Source organism: Halichoeres trimaculatus, unplaced genomic scaffold (genome assembly GCF_033239565.1).
Source record: "Halichoeres trimaculatus isolate MK-OKI-2021-1 unplaced genomic scaffold, fHalTri1.1 fHalTri1_scaffold_11, whole genome shotgun sequence".
In the NCBI taxonomy this organism is placed as follows: Eukaryota; Metazoa; Chordata; class Actinopteri; order Labriformes; family Labridae; genus Halichoeres; species Halichoeres trimaculatus.
The window spans coordinates 35094147-35113324 of NW_027437189.1; the positions used below are offsets into that span (position 1 = coordinate 35094147).

A 19178-nucleotide genomic window follows, 5' to 3' on the forward strand; every position below is an offset into this window, starting at 1 on the left:
AGATGCACGTTTGAGGTTTGTAGGAGGAGTAGTGGTCCAAAAAAAAACGGGCGGAAGAAGAGGAAGCGGAAGAATATCTTTTTTTGTAACAGAAGAGAATATGCTGTGAATACATTGCTGCATTCACAGCAATTATGTCTGACTGATAAATGGGCTTTGATCTTACGACTTATTTGCATTCATTTAATAAACGTAGTGCAGTCTTTCTGCAGACGTTATTATATTTTTGAGTTTATTTCAAGATAACAGATCGGACTATTTTGTGATACTGACTTTACGACGGGAAGTCTGTTGAATCACATGAAGAAAAATTGAAGGTGTGTCTTTATTGTGAAAAGTTGTTGCCGGAAGTTATTGACGCACACTTCTTGGGGTGATCGTTATGCACAGGCGCGCGAGGGAGCAGCGCCGTTGTGTCTGCAGCTCGAATGAACTCTGAAGTGAATTAAAGCGAAAATATGAGTCCGTTTCTGACTCTGCGTGTGCCCCTCGTGTAACCGGCTAAGTTCACCGGTAGTTCGGCCACACGGTGAACATTTCTCGGGGTGGAAGCGGCGGGCTGGCCCCGGTTCCTCGCGGTGTGTTTGTCGTCGGAGGAGTAAATGAAAGCGTTGTTTGGAGCCGTTGAACAAAGAGCTTTTCTCCCCTGTACCATTGTTAGCGAGCGGAGCGCCTGTTTGCTAACTCTCTCAGGGGGAGTTTCGGACTGTAAAAGTAAGAGAACTACTCTTAAGTTTGTTACTTGTAATAAAGCTGTCTCCTGTGTCTGTAGGCCTAATGTGCGTTTAATCTCACTTTATATTCAAGCAGCAAAGCCCTCTAACCACTGAGCTACACTGATTTTAGTCAAGGTTAGTTATAAGTTTACGTAACATTTATTTTGGCACATAACTCAAGTAAGGGGGAAGCTAACGTGAACAGCTTCTTTGTTTTATCCACAAAAGTAATAAATAAACTCAATTTACTGCTATATTTAAAACAAAATGAAGTCTGATCAATTAGAAATAAAGATTATATATCAGCTTGAACCTAATTTCTCTGTTCACTTGCTGTTCCCCACGTTTTAACCAGCATGTGGCTGCGGCATGTCCCTCTTGAATCCAAAGTAAACAGCAAAGATTTATTTTTCCTCTTCCAATTCAGCCCTGATCAATTCAAAGCTAACAGCTTGCTAAGCTGCATCCTACTGTACCAGAATATTATGAAATCTTGGTTTTTACCCATACACCTCTGTGCAGTACTTTGAGTGTGCACACACAGACCACAAATGCTAATTTGCTAATACTTGTTTTGTATTTCAAATTAACCAGGTATTGTGATGTGTTGTGACATGATTTTCTTTAAATTGATATTAGGATCAGATCAGTATGGGTACCAGCTGATCCTTAAGAGTTTGATTGGTGCAGAGTGTTATTCTCACATGCCTCGTCTCAGGTGTTGTTTCATTTCTTGAATTATACTGCAGTTCTCAGTTTTACCTACACCTGTACGGAACAAAATCAGCTTTATTAAAGGTAGATATTTGTCCTCTGGGGGCTACTAAAACTGACGCAAAGCCCTGTACTCTCAGTATATCACATTGGATGCTTTGTGTCCAGCCTTCTAACTCCTGGCTGAGTTTGTGGTGCTGCTCCTTTTAACAGGTGAGGGGCCACCTGTGCTCCAGTCATGACCTCTGGTAATGGGAACACTAACAGCAGCCAGCACAACGGAGAGAGCAAACCAACCCAGGTTTTAGTCAAGACCCACATCCTTACCCATCTGATTGAAGGCTTCGTCATCCAGGAGGGAGCTGAGCCTTTCCCTGTGAGTTCACCAGCTCTGCACCTGTCTGTCTGTGAAGCCACACCAAAGAGCTGTACAAACCAGAGCCCTCCTTATACTCTCTGTGTGTGTTTCTGATGCATCTAACTCCACATGTATGGAGAAACATGATCCAGATTCAGCTTCAACCCTACAGGCATTTTTATTTTTACACATGTGCAGTCTTTCATCACAATGGCCGTCAGTGCAAACTCAAAGCCAAAAATGAACCTGATTCTACAATACAACTCTGCTAGACAGGGCTAAACATGTTGGGTAAAAGTCCCTGCACTAGGTCTGTCACGATAACTAATTTTACTAGACGATAATTTTCCAAAATATTATTGCCGATAAACGATATTATTGTCAATATTATTTTGTTTTTTTTTCCCATTTTTTCATTGATGTAATTATGATAAATGGGGTAATAAAGTGAGTACACCATATCAAAAGCAAGAAACTTTAATTTTTTAAGAGTATTTAACTGTAATAAAAGGTCAGGATCTTCTAAATAAAATAAATTAAACAAAAAATATAATAAATATAACACAAGAAAGAGAAAAAAAATAAAATGAAAATGAAATGGACTCTCTTTTAGAAAAAAATACATGTAAATGAAAATAATTAATACTAATCAAAAACAATAAAACATGGACCCTGTCTCTAAAGAAAAAAGAAACTCCAAAAAAAAAAAAACCAACAATAAAAACTATAGCCTAAATAAAAGGGAGTTTGTACAGTTCCTGAATTGTTTGTAACATGTCCTTTTGCCCAGTCAATCCGTACTGTCTGTCAAACATTTTGAACATTTCTGGCTTTCAACCATATTGAAGGGCTGCATTTCTTTGGTAATGTAGCTGTCTTTGAGCTCCCACCATTTGGCTCTTTTATTTCTATTTACTTTACCGACCAAAAGCCTCAGTAAGAGTGGATTGTCAAAGAACAAGGCTCCGCTGCACCTCCCCTTCTTCTTCTTCGTCGCCACTATTTTCAAACAAATGCGACATATCAGCTCGTTGGTGTTCATGAGCTCACACTTTGTTCATTCTGATAAAAAACAAAATATTCCCACACTGGGACTGTGGCAGGCGGCTTAAGAACCGTATCTTTCGTGCCATCACTCATATTAGCGTGTGTTTCCTCCTTACCCCTCAGGACGCTCGCTTCAGCTCTCTCCGTGTGTACGCGTGAGCAGCCCCGTCTTCACCCCAAAGATTGCATTTTTGACAGATGCTCACTCTGCTATAAATCTGCTATAGAATCTATGCACCCCGATGTTAGGAAAGATAGACGTAGTGAGCCATCTTCTCATTCAGCCTCTTTGGTGGAAAGAGAGGAGGAAAACAAACATGCATGCTCCTGTCAGTTTATCGAGGCTGGCAAACTTACAGAGGACGTTTTTATTCATCGTTCAGTTATTGATTAATTGATTATCGTGACAGGCCTACCCTGCACCAAGTTCCGGGACCCTTTAGGGTGAAATATGATTTAGCCCCTTTCTCTACCTTGAACAACTCCTCCAAAGGGTTTTAGTCCCTGTGGAGTTCCTGGGATGGACTGATGACAAGAAACATTCATGTCAGAAGGTTCCAACAAGACAGTTTACAGAGTTTTGTTTGCAGCCTAAGACAATAGAGTCAAATGTTTCCTTCTTTCCTCTCATCTGTCATGAAAGCTATTCCCACTCTCTGTATTTTACAAATGATCTTATTCAAGCCAGAATCAGAGCAGTGTGATGTTTTTCAGTTTTCTGTGGTTACTTTCACTCTGCCAGTGCGATCAGAAGCTGTAATGAGAGTGTTTCACGTCCGCAGGTGGAACGCCCATCTTTCTCGATTGAGTGTTTAAGGAGGAACACAGACTCAAAGGTGGACAGCATCTCACCAAAGGGTAAATATATTCACATGTAGAGCTGTAAAGACAGAAACACAGCTTAGTTGTTTTTTTTTATTTATTTCTCAGAGTGTGGAGCGGATGTATCTTCTATCCCATGTTTGGATGCTGATAGTTTGAACTAGGGGTTGATAAAAGAATATTGATTAATCAGTGCAACACAATCGTTCCTTGTCCAATTCAACATCGATTCAGCAAATTCTCGAAATCAATTCATGTCCTGGCCAGTGGGGGATGCTGTGCATGTTATTCGCTTGTATGGAAGAAGGATTAGACCAAACTGCAACAAAATGGCAACCAAAGCTCCTTCAACTTTTAAGTCTGGCATTTGGGTTGTTTTTATTTTTGCTCAAAAATGTGAGGTGAAATTCCACTTATGTTCACATGAGCATGAATATTTAAAAATTGTCAACAGAAACTCATTATCTCATACTCATTTGTGTACTTCTACTTCTTACTAAATTGACCTCAATGCATTTAAATCAGTATTAAATGGAATGGACACAGAATCAACCTGAAGAATTGAAATGGAATTGAATTGTAAAGTTCCTAACAGTACCCATCCCTAGCTTGAGCTGTTTCTGTATCTATCCGACTTTGATGCATCCCTGTGGATTTAGTTTTTAAGATTCTTAAACGTAATGCAAACAAAAATCCAGTGCTGAGTTAATCATTTCTACAGTTTTATCTGGATTCTTATCTGTGCTGAGGCTAGAAAGTACTGACTCTGCTCCCCTGTGATCCCTACACTTTCAAACCTAAACACAGTCTGGATGTCAGAGTTCATTATAAATCTCTGTCTCAAAGCATTCACAGACTGGTCTCTGCATGCTGCAGAAGTTTACTAAACAGAAGCAGAGGATGGCTTATTGATTTAAAGCGTGCATGCTTTTACACCTTTCACAACTGTCCAGGTCCTGCACGAGGACCCACAGGAGACAAAATTCTCTGTCTGATGATTTGATTAGTGCTTTTTTGCAGTAAACAGAGGCCTGGGGGAGATCCAAACCCCATGTGATGTGACCATGCTTTGCTGTGTTTTTAGTCATTGCCATTAGTGAGCTCATGATGAAAGTGAAGGTGAATACATGTGAACGGGTTACATGTCAGTAGCCTTACACTGTGTTTTCATTATTAGCTGTGGCATTTCTGCTGTCTGTCACCAGCTGTTTGTGTTGACTGTGCCCCCCCCAGAGTTAAAGGCCCAGCAGGAGCCCATGTTGACCTGCGAGCTGTGCGGCAGAGTTGATTTTGCTTCCGTCTTCAAAAGGTCCAAGAGGTTCTGCTCCACTGTGTGTGCCAAACGGTCAGTCTGAGAGCATGGTAGTCTCTCCACTTCAAAGTCTTTATCAAGTCTTTAGCCCCCAACTGCCTCTGGAGATCATAGAGGTTTTAGAAGTGCTCTCATCCTGGACTATGCGCTATTGCAGTGTTACCCAGCCCTGGTCCTGTGGCCCCCCTGCCCTGCGTGTTTTAGATGTTACCCCACTCCAGCACACCTGATTCAAATGAATGGCTCGTTATCAGGCTCCAGCAGAGCTTGATGACGAGCCATTCATTTGAATCAGGTGTGCTGGAGTCAGGAACATAAAAAACATGCAGGGCAGGGGGTCCCCAGGACCAGGGTTGGGTAACACTGCTCTATTGTGTTTCTCCTGCTTTTAATCTTCAAACAGACTGTTTTTCCTGCTGACACCTGATTGGTTATTTCTACTGAGACTACAAACATGACCTAGGTCAAGAGATTAGGCTCAATGACTGAACTTGTCAGACCTCAGGGTGACACTTGCAGATGAGGTTTGGGGAAAAAAGTCACCCCTGCCATTTGTAAATTTAACTGATAGAAACAACTTTCCCTGTCAAGCAGTTTGACTCTGTAATGCTCTCTGTCTGTGCAGCTACAATGTTGGGTGCACAAAGAGGATGGGTCTGTTCCCAAACCGTAAAGCCTCACTGCAGAACATGAAGAAACCGAGAGGAATGCTGAACGGAAACATGAAAAACTGCAGCTTAGACTCAAGGAAGAAGAAGGTGAGACTCAGACTCTGAGTTTAGACAAGAAGTCTTTGGCTGTGGTGAAGGATAGAGTCTGGTTCCCTTTCAGATCATCCCCTCAGTGCAGAAACCTCCTGCTCCTGCTGCTGCTCTGTCCCCGGGTCACTTGGTGCATCCTGCTCAGGGGGAATCCAGCCAGTGTTCAGACCTGTTGGGCTACAAAAGACCTCTGTCCCCCCTGTCGCCCTCCCAGAGAATTCCTGCTGTCCGAGGCTGTGATCTACCTCTGTTGCCTCACAGTTTCCTTCCCAGTGACCCCTGCCAGTGGAACATCGAAGATGTCTATGAGTTCATCTCCTCTCTGCCAGGTTGGTGCATTTGGGGTCTTGGGGTCTGATAGTCGGAGTATCTCATATGTGAACTGACGGCAAGTGTTGTTCCTCAGGTTGTCTGGATATCGCTGAGGAGTTCCGCTCTCAGGAGATCGACGGTCAGGCTCTGATGCTGCTGAAGGAGGATCATTTAATGGGAACCATGAACATCAAACTGGGCCCTGCACTCAAGATCTACGCCCAGATTAGCCAGCTCAAAGACTCGTAGCCCCCATTTTCCCTCCCCCACACACGTCTTCACACAGTCACTGGACAAACACAATGCACTCAGGGTCCCAAACTACCTTTGAGATGACTCCAAGTTTCAGTCTGGGATCCTTTTCTGGACTGGAGGACTCAACAGAGACTTTTTTTTACTTCACTGTCGGACTGCTTCAAGAAAGCTCACCCAAGACAAGTTAGGTGGGCTGTTTTTTTTTATTGACAACATGTCCCTTTAATTATCTGTTACTAAAAGTTTGGAGTTAGTGTTTCATTTGTTCTGTAATTCACACACGCACGCACGCACCTATTTCTGGTGTCAGATGTACTTTAAAGGATAAGTTTGGTTTATACAGCTTTTACATTGTTTATAGAATGAAGTAGAACAAAATACTCACCCAGAAGGCTTTCCTGATCCAAGCAGTGCTTCAGGAGATATTTAGATCCAAAATCGTGCAGCGGACGTCCGTATAATGGGATCCATCGGGGCATAGACAGCGCCGCTCCTAAAACTGCATTAATCGTCCAAAAACTCATGTTTTTCACCAATATTCCATCATGGGTTAGTCCTCTGCTGCAGTCTGTGTCACTCCAGACAGCGCTGTGTGGCTGTTCTGACCTCTGAACTGACAAAGACTGTGTTTACGTTTGCCCCTCAAAGAAAGGAGTCGGCTCTCCAGAGAGTACTGCGCACACGCGGAGGGGCAACAAAGTCTTTGTCAGTTCAGAGGTCAGTACAGCCACACAGTGCTGTCTGGAGGGACACAGACTGCAGCAGAGGACTAACCCATGATGGAATATTGGTGAAAACACGAGTTTTTGGACGATTAATGCAGTTTTAGGAGCGACGCTGTCTGTGCCCTGATGGATCCCATTATACGGACGTCCGCTGCACGATTTTGGATCTAAATATCTCCCGTAGCACTGCTTGGATCAGGAAAGCCTTCTGGGTGAGTATTTTGTTCTACTTCATTCTATAAACAATGTAAAAGCTGTATAAACCGAACTGATCCTTTAAATCCTGATCCAGATCTAGTGCTACTTATTGTGTCCTGGCCTGCTCTCATGGACACAGTTCAAACAGGAAGAAGGAGCTGGATGACAGCTTGTATTTTTGGATGACTCAGAGAAAGACTGGGTACAAAGAGGAGACTACTTGAGTGTTATTAGTGAACAGAGCAGATTTCTGATAGTTTGAACCAACAGGCAAGTCAGACTCTGAGTGCTGTCAAACCAAGGGACAAAAAAGAAGAGAGGAACGTACAGAGATCCTTTAATGGCGCATTCTGCATTATCATCACTTTATCCCAGCGTCCGAGTCAAAGCACTGCACTCACAGCTTTAGGCATTAAAGAATCTATCTGTGAGGTCTGTCAGGTTGTTTGAGGAGCTTGTAAAAGTGAGTTAATTACAGGAGATCCCAATCAGCTCAGCCCTTTGAGAAACAGGCTGACAGAAGTGAGGCCTCTGCAGACAGAGTCAGCTCTGCCATGTCTCAGGCTACTTTAAAAAAAAAAAACGTAAACGTCAGAAAGCCTGTTGCTTTTTGTGCCATTCGCACATGTTCCTGTGCCTGTAGCGCACAGTTCAGCCTGAGTTACCTTTTCCTCTCTGGTCTCTGCTTCATAAAGGTCTAAACGTCATGTCACTGTCAGGATCTCTCAGATGTTAGCTTAGATGTATTTATGCTGCAGACTTGAACAGCAGAACATGCAGAAGAAAATGTTCAAGTCAAGTCTGAGTACAGCGCCAAAACTAAGTGGCTTTCTGACATCAAAGTAAAGAACGTGGCACACTCTTAAATGGACCTTAGTGTTTCCCTCAGTTTCCTGTGGACAACAACCACACTAACAATAAATCCCAGCACCTTCTTTTCTGTGGAAATTCCATTATCACTCTTTCCTCATCACACACCATGCTCGTTGTCACGTCTTGAGGGTCAGAGTGAAATCAAAGACAGCTCACAGCCAGCATTCTCTGGCTGTGAGGAGCATCACACGCAGATATTGATTTCTTCTTGTTTATTGTGTAGCAGCACTGAGTCATATTCTTCACAGGTTATCAACAGAGAGAAACTAACTCCTGAAGCTCACATCAGAGGAACAGTGTCGTCCCAGGTCAGAGCTGAGTTCTACCTCATAATGTAGAGAGGGAACAGAGGGTAGAACGTCTTCATTTATAAATCACTCTCTTTGCTGGTGCAGCTCTGTTTAGTTCCCCTCTAACAGTCTGAAGTCCGTCCTGAGTGCCTTCATCCACATGCTGACACAGAACTAAAACTCAGCCACTCAGAGGCTAATTTTCTTCTTCCAGAGTGCTGAACCTTTGAATTTATAGACCCTGTTTCTCCTCTGAGCCACGCTAAGGAGGGTTTTTAAAACTGTTGTATCTAAAGTATATTTTTCTATTTTTAAAAAGAAATGGCAGCATTTCCTCTATCAGCGTACAGACTGAGCCATCCATCTCTCTGCAGATGCTGTGTTTCATGTTACGTTCTCCAGACTGTGCTGTCATGAGTTATGACCTGCTTTAGTTGATACAGTCCTCTTCTGATGAGACGTCACTGTATTTCTCCTTTTCAAATAAAACCATTGGAGGATACCTGTGAGTGTTAGTCATTTTTGTGTGTGTGTTTTTCAATACTGGAGTGGAAGTGGAGACACGGTGGGGGTAAAGGAGGTTTCCCCTTGTGTCTTGTTTCCCAGACAGGAGGAGTTACACTGTCCAGGTCAGATTAGAGTAGAAAACATCTTCAGGGAGGCGTTATAATGATTTCCTGAACAGCTCGACTGGCTCGTTTGGGTATGAAGGAGCAGCATCTTACTCCCACCTACTGTCCTTTCGGTCAATTCATGATGCTGTTTGGGAATGCAAAAACATAAAAAAGAAAAACACCTTCCTCTTGACCCAAAAATCAAACGTTTTGACTCGTGTTTTAATAATTCAGTGATTTATTTCCCCCCTTAAAGATCAGCTCAATCACAAACCATTCAAGATAGAACAACAAACACAATAAATTAATGTCTTTCTTCATTAAGACACTTGGCAGTTCACAGCAAAAAGATCAGATAAAGCCCACACAGAGGAAGACCAGTAAACACACACATACACCTCTGTTTCCAGTCATCAAACCCCCCCACCACCTCAAGATCCCCTCAGAGTTTATCTCTGAGAGCTGTGGTGCTAAATGAAGATGATCAGAAACAGTGTATCTAAGAGAGAAAGCAAACAGCATTTTGAGCAGAAAGACCCCTTCACAGAGGTCACACAGTGCCCTCAGTGCCCTCCAGAACCTGGTCCCTCTTTGAAAAATAAACTTCCCGTAATTTTGTGCATCGCATATAACGACTCAAAAGAAGAGGTATCACCTTAAACACGTCAGTCTTCCACTGATAAGCCTCCTGATTAATCACAGAAACATCCCAAAACAGACTGCCTTTTGTGTGGAGGGAAGGAAACGAGACAGAGAGGAAGCATGGAGGATTTGATCCACTCAGAGTCAGAGGAAACTTTTAAGGACTGACTCATCACTCCTCTAGAAATGCAAATATTTCCCTTGCTCTCTTGTGCATCAGCTTCAAAGAGTCAGAAAACCTCCTATTTGTTCTTTTAGCAGCACAAAGTCTTTGTATCATGTGACTGATTACACCTGACACAGAAAATCTAAAAACAAACCTTTTATTTCCCGTCCAAAAGAATTATCTGAATATCAAAATCAAACAAAAATAGACCTAAGCCCCGCCAAAATATTTCTGTAATTTTTTGATGTGTAAATGATGAACTTCTACTCTTGTAGAACTTAAAACTATAGCCCAATATTTAGAAATGATCATGCATCCTTAAAGCTCCTGTGAGGAACCCTCTGGTTGTATGGATTTTGTTGCCCCCTTTAATCAAAGTGGAACCTCCTACATGTTGGCTGATCTTATTTTGTAGTGTTTTCAAACAAAAGTTCCCTGAACTTTTTTTCTTTTGGCTGTCATATGTTTCACTTACCATTAACATATCCTTTGGAAAAGTATAGAAAGGTTTATCTTTACCAGGCGGTGACGTGCCCTCTGGCACTGACCCCATCACAGCAACTCTAAGGCATTACAAATTCAGAACAAGAACTTAAAATCATTTGCTGACAGTCCATGTTGCTTTTGTGGGTCATTAAGGGGAACCTGGGCTAATTTCAGTCTGTTTCATGTCAAGCTTTAAGAAATCTTCACAGGATCACAAACCTTTTTATAAAACCTTTAAAGCTCCTGTGAGGGGATTATCGTAGTTGTTTATGAAACAGAATTAAATGATGTGCCTTTTATGACCAGCAAAAGCAAACAGGACAATCAGCAACATGATGACTGCCTCGTGTCCATTTCTCTGATCCTAGAATGCTGTGGTGGGGTAGGAGTCAGGTGAGTGGCTTAATGCATGTCCCCAAAGTAGTCCTCTTTTTCTTTCTACATGTTCCAAAGGAAAGGTTTGCAAAGGCTTTTTAAGTCAACTCTGCTTTACTCTCAATAAAATAAGGTGTGGCTGGCCAAACCGCGTCCACTAGCACCTCCTGAGGAGGACAGCTTTCATTACAGAAGTTCAATGTTTTCCTTCTTGATTCCTTCTTTTCCTGCCTGACTGTCATCCAATTAAGGCTTAAAAAAAACTTCTAAAAACAAATGTACAGGACAAAATCAGTGTGCAGGACCACTTTGTCCCCAAGAGGGCACCAAAATCAACCATGCTGAGAGTTCCTTCACACAAAAAAAGTGAAAAAAACGTTTTAACCCCTGAAAAGCTGCTTTTTTTTATCCTGCATGTGATCAAACTTCATGTTTTGTGATTTAAGAACTGGCAAACTTAAAACTGTCTGAAGCTGCAGCACTCATCATAGCAGAGGCATCAACAAATCTAAACATCTACACTTCAACAAAAGTTATGAGTGAGCGCCCTCTGTGGTTTAATGTGGAGTGGACGCCTTCTCTGACCTCCATGCCTCCAAATCTGTTCACAGCAGTGGATTTGTGTCACTCAGCACCAGAAACTCCCACATGTACAGCATGAGTGACTTTAGCCAAAGCTAAAGCTGAAGCAGAACCACATGTGGGTTGTGTGCACAGAGCTCAAGCAGCGATCTTGATGTCGCAGTCTTCACGTTTTGCAGCGACCTGGTGGAGTCAGAGTCAGAGTGTTAGAACAGCTGAGAAACAAGGCCCCCCCTTACATCACCCACCCACCCCCAGGAGAGAGACACACACACACAGGCATGCTGAGAGTAAAGAGCCAAAGCCAACCCAGAGATTTGTTAATTTAATAGAGTGATTTCATAAAAAAAAACATCATCAAAACGCAGGAAGGAAAAGGAGGGAGCAGATAAAAAGTGAGCACAGAGTCCAAGCCAAGACAAAGGTTTGACCTGCAGCGCCCCCACAGTCCAACAGGCCACAGCCTCCTCCTGAAAGCCTTCTCAAAGACAGACACTGAAGCCTCCACAGCACCTAAAACTTCACTGAATAATTGAAGGTCCTATCAATGGAAGGGATAATTCAGCTTTGAGATGATCCACCAGTCATTTTCATCCTTCTTCACAGTTTACAGAAACCTGGAGAATTCATGAGGAACAAACTTAAAGTGAGAATATCTGGAGGATTTCTGACAGCTGTTCAGGAAAACTTTGTGCACAGCTTCAACATGTTGTGTTTGCTTGTTTCTAACTCTAAGGTTTGCTCACAGCTCGTCTGAATGCTGTGTTGGATCCAGATTCAGGATGAACAACTGAACTGAAGGTGCAAATGTTCAGGTCCTGTTGTGATCAGCTCTGCTGATCTGATCTGATTAAAGGTTTGTGAAGTGAGTTTTTTTTCTGGACAACACGGCAATGTCTGAAAGTGATTGATATACAACATCAAGCTATTATATAGCATTAAAGACTTATAAACTTATGCTCCTGTTTTTTTATTTATTCAAAGTCACATTCCCAAAGAGATGTCTCCAAATGACTGTGTTTATCTGTTCTAGCTCAAAGTCTCATTCACAGGTACGTCATTGTGTCTGCAGCGACACTGATAAACTAAAATGACCTTTTAGGTTGCAGGTATGTGAATGTTTTTTGTCAGCCTAAACCCAAAGATTGGTTGAACTTAATTTGATATAAAGATGTTTTTTTACAGCTCTGCTTTGTCCACTTGTTTCTGCATCACTGCTTAAAGGATAAGTTCAGTTAATACAGCTTTTACATTGTTTATAGCATGAAGTAGAACAAAATACTCACCCAGAAGGTTTTCCTGATCCAAGCAGTGCTTCGGGAGATATTTAGATCCAAAATCGTGCAGCGGACGTCCGTATAATGGGATCCATTGGGGCATAGACAGCGCCACTCCTAAAACTGCATTAATCGTCCAAAAACTCATGTTTTTCACCAATATTCCATCATGGTCCGCTCCAAGTTAGTCCTCTGCTGCAGTCTGTGTCACTCCAGACAGCGCTGTGTGTCTGTGTGTCTCTGAACTGACGAAGACTGTGTTTACGTTTGCCCCTCCGCGCGTGCGCAGTACTCTCTGGAGCGCTAACTGCACTTCCCCCTTTCTTTGAGGGGCAAGCGTAAACACAGTCTTTGTCAGGTCAGAGGTCATTACAGCCACACAGCGCTGTCTGGAGTGACACAAACTGCAGCAGAGAACTAACCCAGAGCAGACCATGATGGAATATTGGTGAAAAACGTGAATTTTTGGACGATTAATTCAGTTTTAGGAGCGGCGCTGTCTCTGCCCCGATGGATCCCATAATACGGACGTCCGCTGCACGATTTTGGATCTAAATATCTCCTGAAGCACTGCTTGGATCAGGAAAGCCTTCTGGGTGAGTATTTTGTTCTACTTAATGCTGTAAACAATGTAAAAGCTGTATTAACTGAACTTATCCTTTAAAGTTGGCTTGTGAGGAAGCATCAGCGGGGATGTCAGAAAAACTGCAGAGGGCACCTTCAAAAACAACCAAACAATCACTTTGACAAATTTAAAGCAGCTATGATGCTGACTTTGAAAGTTTATAAAGACAGGCTGTAAAGTCAGTCTGACACCTGGAGTAAAATGAATGAATCCCTCTAGATGTAAAATGTGATCTGTTGTAAAAGTAGAATCATGGTGGGGTTATAAGATCATGAAGTTAGAACAGTGAGGCTTTAAAGAAGCTACAAAGACAGATTCAAATCTAAATTTGAACTTTTGTGCTTATTTCTCTTCCATTGTGATCCACGGATGCACCACATTAAAAAATGGCTGATTGGGTGGTGGGACCAGATGGTTTAAAGTAACTTGACGTATTTTGTCTTTAAAGTAAGGCAGAAACTGGACTGGAGCATGAAAGCGTAATCAGACCTCTTATCGCTCTCAGCCTCTCAGGGTAAACAGCTGCAGGAAAATCTTTTTTTAGCTCCTTCGGTGCTGAACCAAACCTGTGGAGTCCTCTCATGTGCACAGCCACTCCCAACACTGAACCAGGTGAGATGGGAACAGTTCACTCACAGAGAAAGTGAAAGCCAAAGTAAGAAACCAACCCACAGAGAGCGCAAGGAGAGAGACCCAGCACACACTTAAAAACACACCAGTTTGTTCTGCTCCCAGTTTTATAATGCTGGTTTTATACCTTGCTCCTGAAGAGGGGCTTGGCCCCTGGGCCACAGTACTCATTGTAAATAAGCTTGAAGAGGAAAAGGTGGAAGAGGGTGATGAGTGAGGCCACGCTGAACCAGAAGAGGAAGGGCAGGCCCGGGTACCTATTGGCCATGTGCTCCTCGTGAGCCAGGATGGCCTTAAGGTGCAGGGTGTGGCGGAGGTCCTGCAGGTGGCGCAGGTCTGTGGAGATGTAAAGCAGTGGTGTGATTGGCTGAGTCACCATCACGGGGAAGGTGTGACCTTTGATCTCTGATGTCAGCTCCACAGGCTCATTGAGGCAGCCGGCCTCGCAGGCATACAGCTTCACCGGAGTCTCCTGAGGCTTCACCGACACGTGCAGGAACGGCTTCCCCTCCACGTCCAGCAGCACCGCCAGGTTGATCAGGTCCTGGTTGTAGTGAATCCCCCTCAGGGCATAGCTGTTGTGCAGCACGTCAGGGTCAGCCTGGAACTGAAGGTGGTTCTCTGTGAACTGAAGGCCTCCAAAGCTGAGTACCATGCCCTGCATAGTTCCATGAGCTCCTGCTGCCACAAGCACCTTGCAGCCTCTCTTCTGCAGGGTCAGAGTCCACAGCGTGACCAGCTGCAGGATCTGAGCTGTGCTGCTCACCCGCTCAGGCCAGAGGTTCTCTGCATGCATGGTGGCGTGGCCGCTGAAGCAGTGGTCGGCGTAGTTAAGGCTGGACTCGAGGCGAGCGCGCTCGTCACTGCTTAGCCGTCGATCCAGCAGAGGAGCCGTGGTGGAGGACAGGATGTAATAGAGGGTGGTGTTCACTGTGCGGCTTAACGGGGTGTGGAAGTCTGTGATCTTTCTCATTTCAACACCTGAAGGAGGAATGAAGCAGAAATATAGCTCAGGAAAAACTGATGCCTTGCATGATGGGACAATTTAAATTCAGGGTATATGCTGAAATCCTGAGGTTAAATTCAAAACCTTTTTAAGACTTTTTAAAAAACCGTTCAAAAAGTATTAAGATCTTATCGTGACTTTAAGCTGTTGTTAGCAACAGATCTTTGACAGTTGTAGTTTGCATTTTAACATAAATTAGGTAAGCTGAGGAGGAATAAAGATTGAAAGAATAAATGAAACTGAAGGCAAGTTAATTGACATTCCCACAAAGAGTTACAGCAGTTATATAAGGCCAACTTGCAGAAAAAAAACAAGAATTTTATTTCATCATTATCAAAATTTAGGACATGTGCTTATGATTGTGTTATTTGCTTTCTATCAGCGCTACATACGGACAGCTACTAAACTACTGTATGAACAGAGTTTGTTGTCACATTAGCCTACGGGTATGTTGGGCTGCTCGTGCTACATATAGTCCGTGCCTCACAAAATCACAACTTTGCTTGTTGTCAGGTTTCAAACAACAGCGCTACATAACTGTATTAATAAGTAACTAATCTCTTCGCGTTGTATCCAGTAAAAAGGTGATTTGAACAAAACAAAAATTGTTCCAAAACAAATGAGATCAGGAGAAGCTTTTTCTAAATGGTAAGATTCCAAGATCCCAGGTCATCAAAAGTCAGAGAAATTTTCCCAGGAGGCTCGAGAAACTCTTATGATCTAGAGAGAAATATTTTGAGATGCTAAAGCTTTTTCTAGATCCTCACGCTGGTCTGTGATGAGTGTGACGAGCAGAATGATTGTCCAATCACTAGGTGTGGTTATTTTTGAAGGTTCAGACCCTGAAAACATTTGCCAATCAGATGGACTGTTTCTGTGGAGGATATATGGATCTGTCTGTCTGGCGTGTCAGGTTAGTTTGTAACTGTCCCAAGGAGAAAAAGCTTGAATACCAATAAAATGTAATACCTCACAACATCACGATCAAGGCTTTTTAATACTTTTTAAGGGCCTTGATTTTCCCACAACTGATTTATCAACTTTTAATACTTTTTAAGACCCTGCGGACACCCTGTAATTCAGCTGTTCTGCTATGCTTCCTGTTCCTAAACCAGGAGTGGCCGATCGGTGAACTCTGCATATATTAAACAGCATATAACTCTTTTCAGCTGGGACCATGTCAGTGAAAAGGCCCAGTGTGGAGTAGGATTCCCAGTCAGCAAGTGTGGTGAGTGAACTTGCTGAACTTGTACAACAAGAGCTTTGTGAGTCAAACATCCGGTGAGACTGAGGCTCAGAGAAACCACAGATAAGGGAACATGTTATAACCAGACGGTCTTCATCAGACATATGCTGCATAAAACATCAAATGGCTCCAGACGAGATATGAAGATTTACTCTATCAACACATTTTACCCTGCATACCAACTATTTAAGCACAGCATGCTGCGCTGACTCAGCTGGTTCAAAGTTTGAAGGAAACAATAAAAAGGAGAACAGAGTCAGCCTTCATGAATCTCTTCTTTTCACAATCTGTGAGGGTAAACAATCTCAGCAAACAGGATGACTGAGATCTGCGAGAAAACACACATTTAAACACATCGAAACCCCCACAATCTTTTATGACATTTCCTGTTTTTTCTGAAGCCGCAAAGGATGGAAAAAGAACCACGAGTAGCCCCGTCATAATCTGTCAGACAGACAGAAACAGCACCCTGTGACCTTTGTTTGTTTTTTAAAGGTGTTTTACAGATGACAAATGTTTAATTTGATCCTGAAACTGGCTCTAAGAACACTGGCAGTGCAGACGCTTCAGCAAACACCAATGAATGAACAGGATGAGTGATTTTTAAAGCTGCTGACAGAGGATCTGAGAAGGATATTCCATAAATTCAGTGATGAAGCTTTCCACTAAACCTTAGGGTGTTTGTTCTCCTGTATTTTACTATATTATGATTCACCTCCTATACTTAGATGTGAGGGTTTTCATTATATCAATAAAACTCATTTTGACTTTGACCTTTGTATTCTGGCCACTCCTATAACCACTCTTAAGTGAATCAGATGTATTCAGCTCATCAGCTGTGACAGAATCACTTAATCCTGGAGTTACTGTGATAATGGGCTTTATCTAAAGTGTGATACAGCATGATTGATCAGTTTGGGATCAATAAAAAACACCTGTCCCTCTCTGTCAGTGTGTCTGTTGAAAGACTAGAACCAGGTGCTGCTGCAGGATCAGCTCACCTGAAATGAAGAGGTCCATCCAGGCCTGCTGATGGTCCAGGACCAGCTCATCCACGCTGGCCCTCAGCATCTCCCCAAGCTCCTTCTTGGCTCCTTCTCTGAGCATACTAAAGGTCTCCTCCAGCTTGGAGGACTCGATGGGGTCTGAGGTCCACACCACTGACAGGATACTGTCTGTGTACTCAGACTTTGCCAATACCTGGATCCTGCTGCTCATCTTTTTAGAGACCACCACCACCAGCACCATGCGGTTGTTTTCTACAGGAACTCTGCCTGAAGACAGCACGATGTCTTTATCCTCCAGCTTCTCCACGCTGGAGGAGAACTTGCTCCCAAAGGAGGGCCTGTCGGAGGAGATGTCCAGGGAGACGGGCCTGTCGGAGGGGTTGTTGATGTGGATTCGCTGCAGGAAGATATTGGGTCTGCTCCTGTGTGCGATGAACTCCTCTCTGATGGTGACACAGTCCCTGGGGGACTGCAGGGCAGCAGGAGAGGCACAGCGGACCACCAGCACGGCTCCCTTCCTGAACCACAGCATGGTGGCCTGTGTTTCAGCCCGCTTCCCCTCCAGGTGAACGCCAACTCTCGGGGAGAAATCTGTCTGATGCACCGGAGCTGACCCGGGCTGTGAGGACGAAGCTACCCACAGTTTATTGGAGTCAATGTCAATCATAATATGGCCGTTACCTGACACAAAAGGTGTGTCCAGTTGTTCCTGAGGTGTGCTGTAGATCCCCTCTCCTCGCTCCACCAGGGAGCTCCACCTGTGGATCTCTGCCAACAGGCACTGTCCTGCTGCCCCGCCGGGCATGGCCGTGCCGCTGAAGAACCTCCACCTGCGCTCCGCCCCCAGGTACCAGTAGAAGATGAGGAAGAGGAGCAGCCCGATGAGGAGCCTCCGAGCCCAGCTGCTGGATAGCAGCCCCGGCAACCCCTTCAGTCTCTGCTGCAGCCACATTCTGAGTTTCAACGACAGCAGCCCAGCTGTGAGTCTGAACGGGGCACCCAGCGTGCTTGGTTACAGAACCGTGCCCGTCTTCAGAACATATTCCCCGGCCAAGGCTTACTGACTGAGTCCGCTAGCTCCTAGCTAAGTTAGCTCAGCTCGGTGGAGGAAAACAGTCCAGGTCTGGGCTTGTTTCTCGCATTGTGGCTGTTTTCAGATCAGTTAGCGGCTCTTGATTACGGGCGTTGAGTTGTCGTGTCCCAGTTAGCTTCGTTCAAAGTTTTTCTTCAAGTTTTTCACATCATTATTCGAAAATAACTCTGCAGCCAGAGGTTCACACTCCTGTTTTTTCACAACGTAACAGCAGGGGCCGGAAGTGTCGTCAGAGCGAAGCTTTCAACCTGCTGCAACCTCCGGTATAATGCTGTTGTCATGTAACTACAACATTACACGATTACCAGTTAAAATGTCAGCATTTTATCAACAAGCTATGTTGGCATAGAAAATGTGTTACTTACATAACTTTTCTCCACACAAATCAATAATATAGATAATGAATAATGTCACCAAAGGAAAAAAAATCGCTCAATTTACAAAATTGAAATGATCAGAATATAATTTACTTGAAAGATCTATTGAACTGCAATGGTCAGTTACTTAATTATAAAGATTTTATCACAAAAAAACATTCCCTATTAAATTTAAAGAATATAGCTCTGTAATAAACTCTATACCGAGCGGTACGATGGAAGTAAAGAAAAGCTACAAAAAAAAAACAAAAAAAAAAAAAACGAAGTTGTTTGTTAGCAGAGTTTAATTAAACATAATGAATGGGCCGTTTATAATTTTTAATTCAATCTAAATGAAACTGGAGTTTTTGGCAATAACTGCACTGTTTTAAAATTGAGGCAAGTGATTTCACTCAAATGATTTGAGTCATGATGCACTAAATAAAAGGTTTTAAGTAGGTTCAACTTTAATGCTAAAAGTTTGGACTCAAACAAACAACCTGGTGGTCCAACCTTATAAAGCTGTTTCAATTGGTAGCACAAAGTTTTTTCGAATAACTGTTTTATACTGGTTACCAGAAATGGAAAGTGAAAAATCTACCCTAAATTTGATTTTTGATTTGTACATAGAACGAATGGAAGGTACACGGATCACAGTTGCCCAGCACTATACATTAAGCAGAAGCTTAC

The 19178-nt window shown here is 43.2% G+C and overlaps 2 protein-coding genes across 2 annotated transcripts; one reads left to right on the forward strand and one right to left on the reverse strand.

Moving 5' to 3' along the window:
* Positions 1-258: 258 nt before the first annotated feature.
* Positions 259-6642, forward strand: LOC141799429 (polyhomeotic-like protein 2). The gene is made up of 7 exons (XM_074681673.1): positions 259-714; positions 1644-1806; positions 3618-3693; positions 4891-5002; positions 5595-5727; positions 5801-6059; positions 6137-6642. Exons 2-7 carry the CDS (start codon positions 1669-1671, stop codon positions 6289-6291), a joined length of 873 nt encoding a protein of 290 aa, XP_074537774.1. The 5' UTR covers positions 259-714; positions 1644-1668; the 3' UTR covers positions 6292-6642.
* A 2604-nt stretch (positions 6643-9246) lies between these two features.
* kiaa2013 (KIAA2013 ortholog) lies at positions 9247-18390 on the reverse strand. Its single transcript, XM_074681282.1, has 3 exons — positions 17034-18390; positions 13908-14761; positions 9247-11431 (listed from the first exon to the last, which is right to left on the reverse strand). The coding sequence occupies exons 1-3, from the start codon at positions 17989-17991 to the stop codon at positions 11387-11389; spliced, it is 1857 nt and encodes a 618-aa protein (XP_074537383.1). The 5' UTR covers positions 17992-18390; the 3' UTR covers positions 9247-11386.
* Between the last annotated feature and the right edge of the window lie 788 nt (positions 18391-19178).

Excerpts from the sequence above, each read along its gene's own strand:
- LOC141799429 (XM_074681673.1), top strand. The coding sequence starts at position 1,669 with ATGACCTCTGGTAATGGGAACACTAACAGCAGCCAGCACAACGGAGAG. Across the intron at positions 1,807-3,617 it reads AGGGAGCTGAGCCTTTCCCT|GTGGAACGCCCATCTTTCTC; the intron begins GTGAGTTCACCA and ends TCACGTCCGCAG. Across the intron at positions 6,060-6,136 it reads GTTCATCTCCTCTCTGCCAG|GTTGTCTGGATATCGCTGAG; the intron begins GTTGGTGCATTT and ends GTTGTTCCTCAG.
- kiaa2013 (XM_074681282.1), bottom strand. The coding sequence starts at position 17,991 with ATGTGGCTGCAGCAGAGACTGAAGGGGTTGCCGGGGCTGCTATCCAGC. Across the intron at positions 14,762-17,033 it reads GATGGACCTCTTCATTTCAG|GTGTTGAAATGAGAAAGATC; the intron begins GTGAGCTGATCC and ends TTCCTCCTTCAG. Across the intron at positions 11,432-13,907 it reads AGCCCCTCTTCAGGAGCAAG|GTCGCTGCAAAACGTGAAGA; the intron begins GTATAAAACCAG and ends TGACTCCACCAG.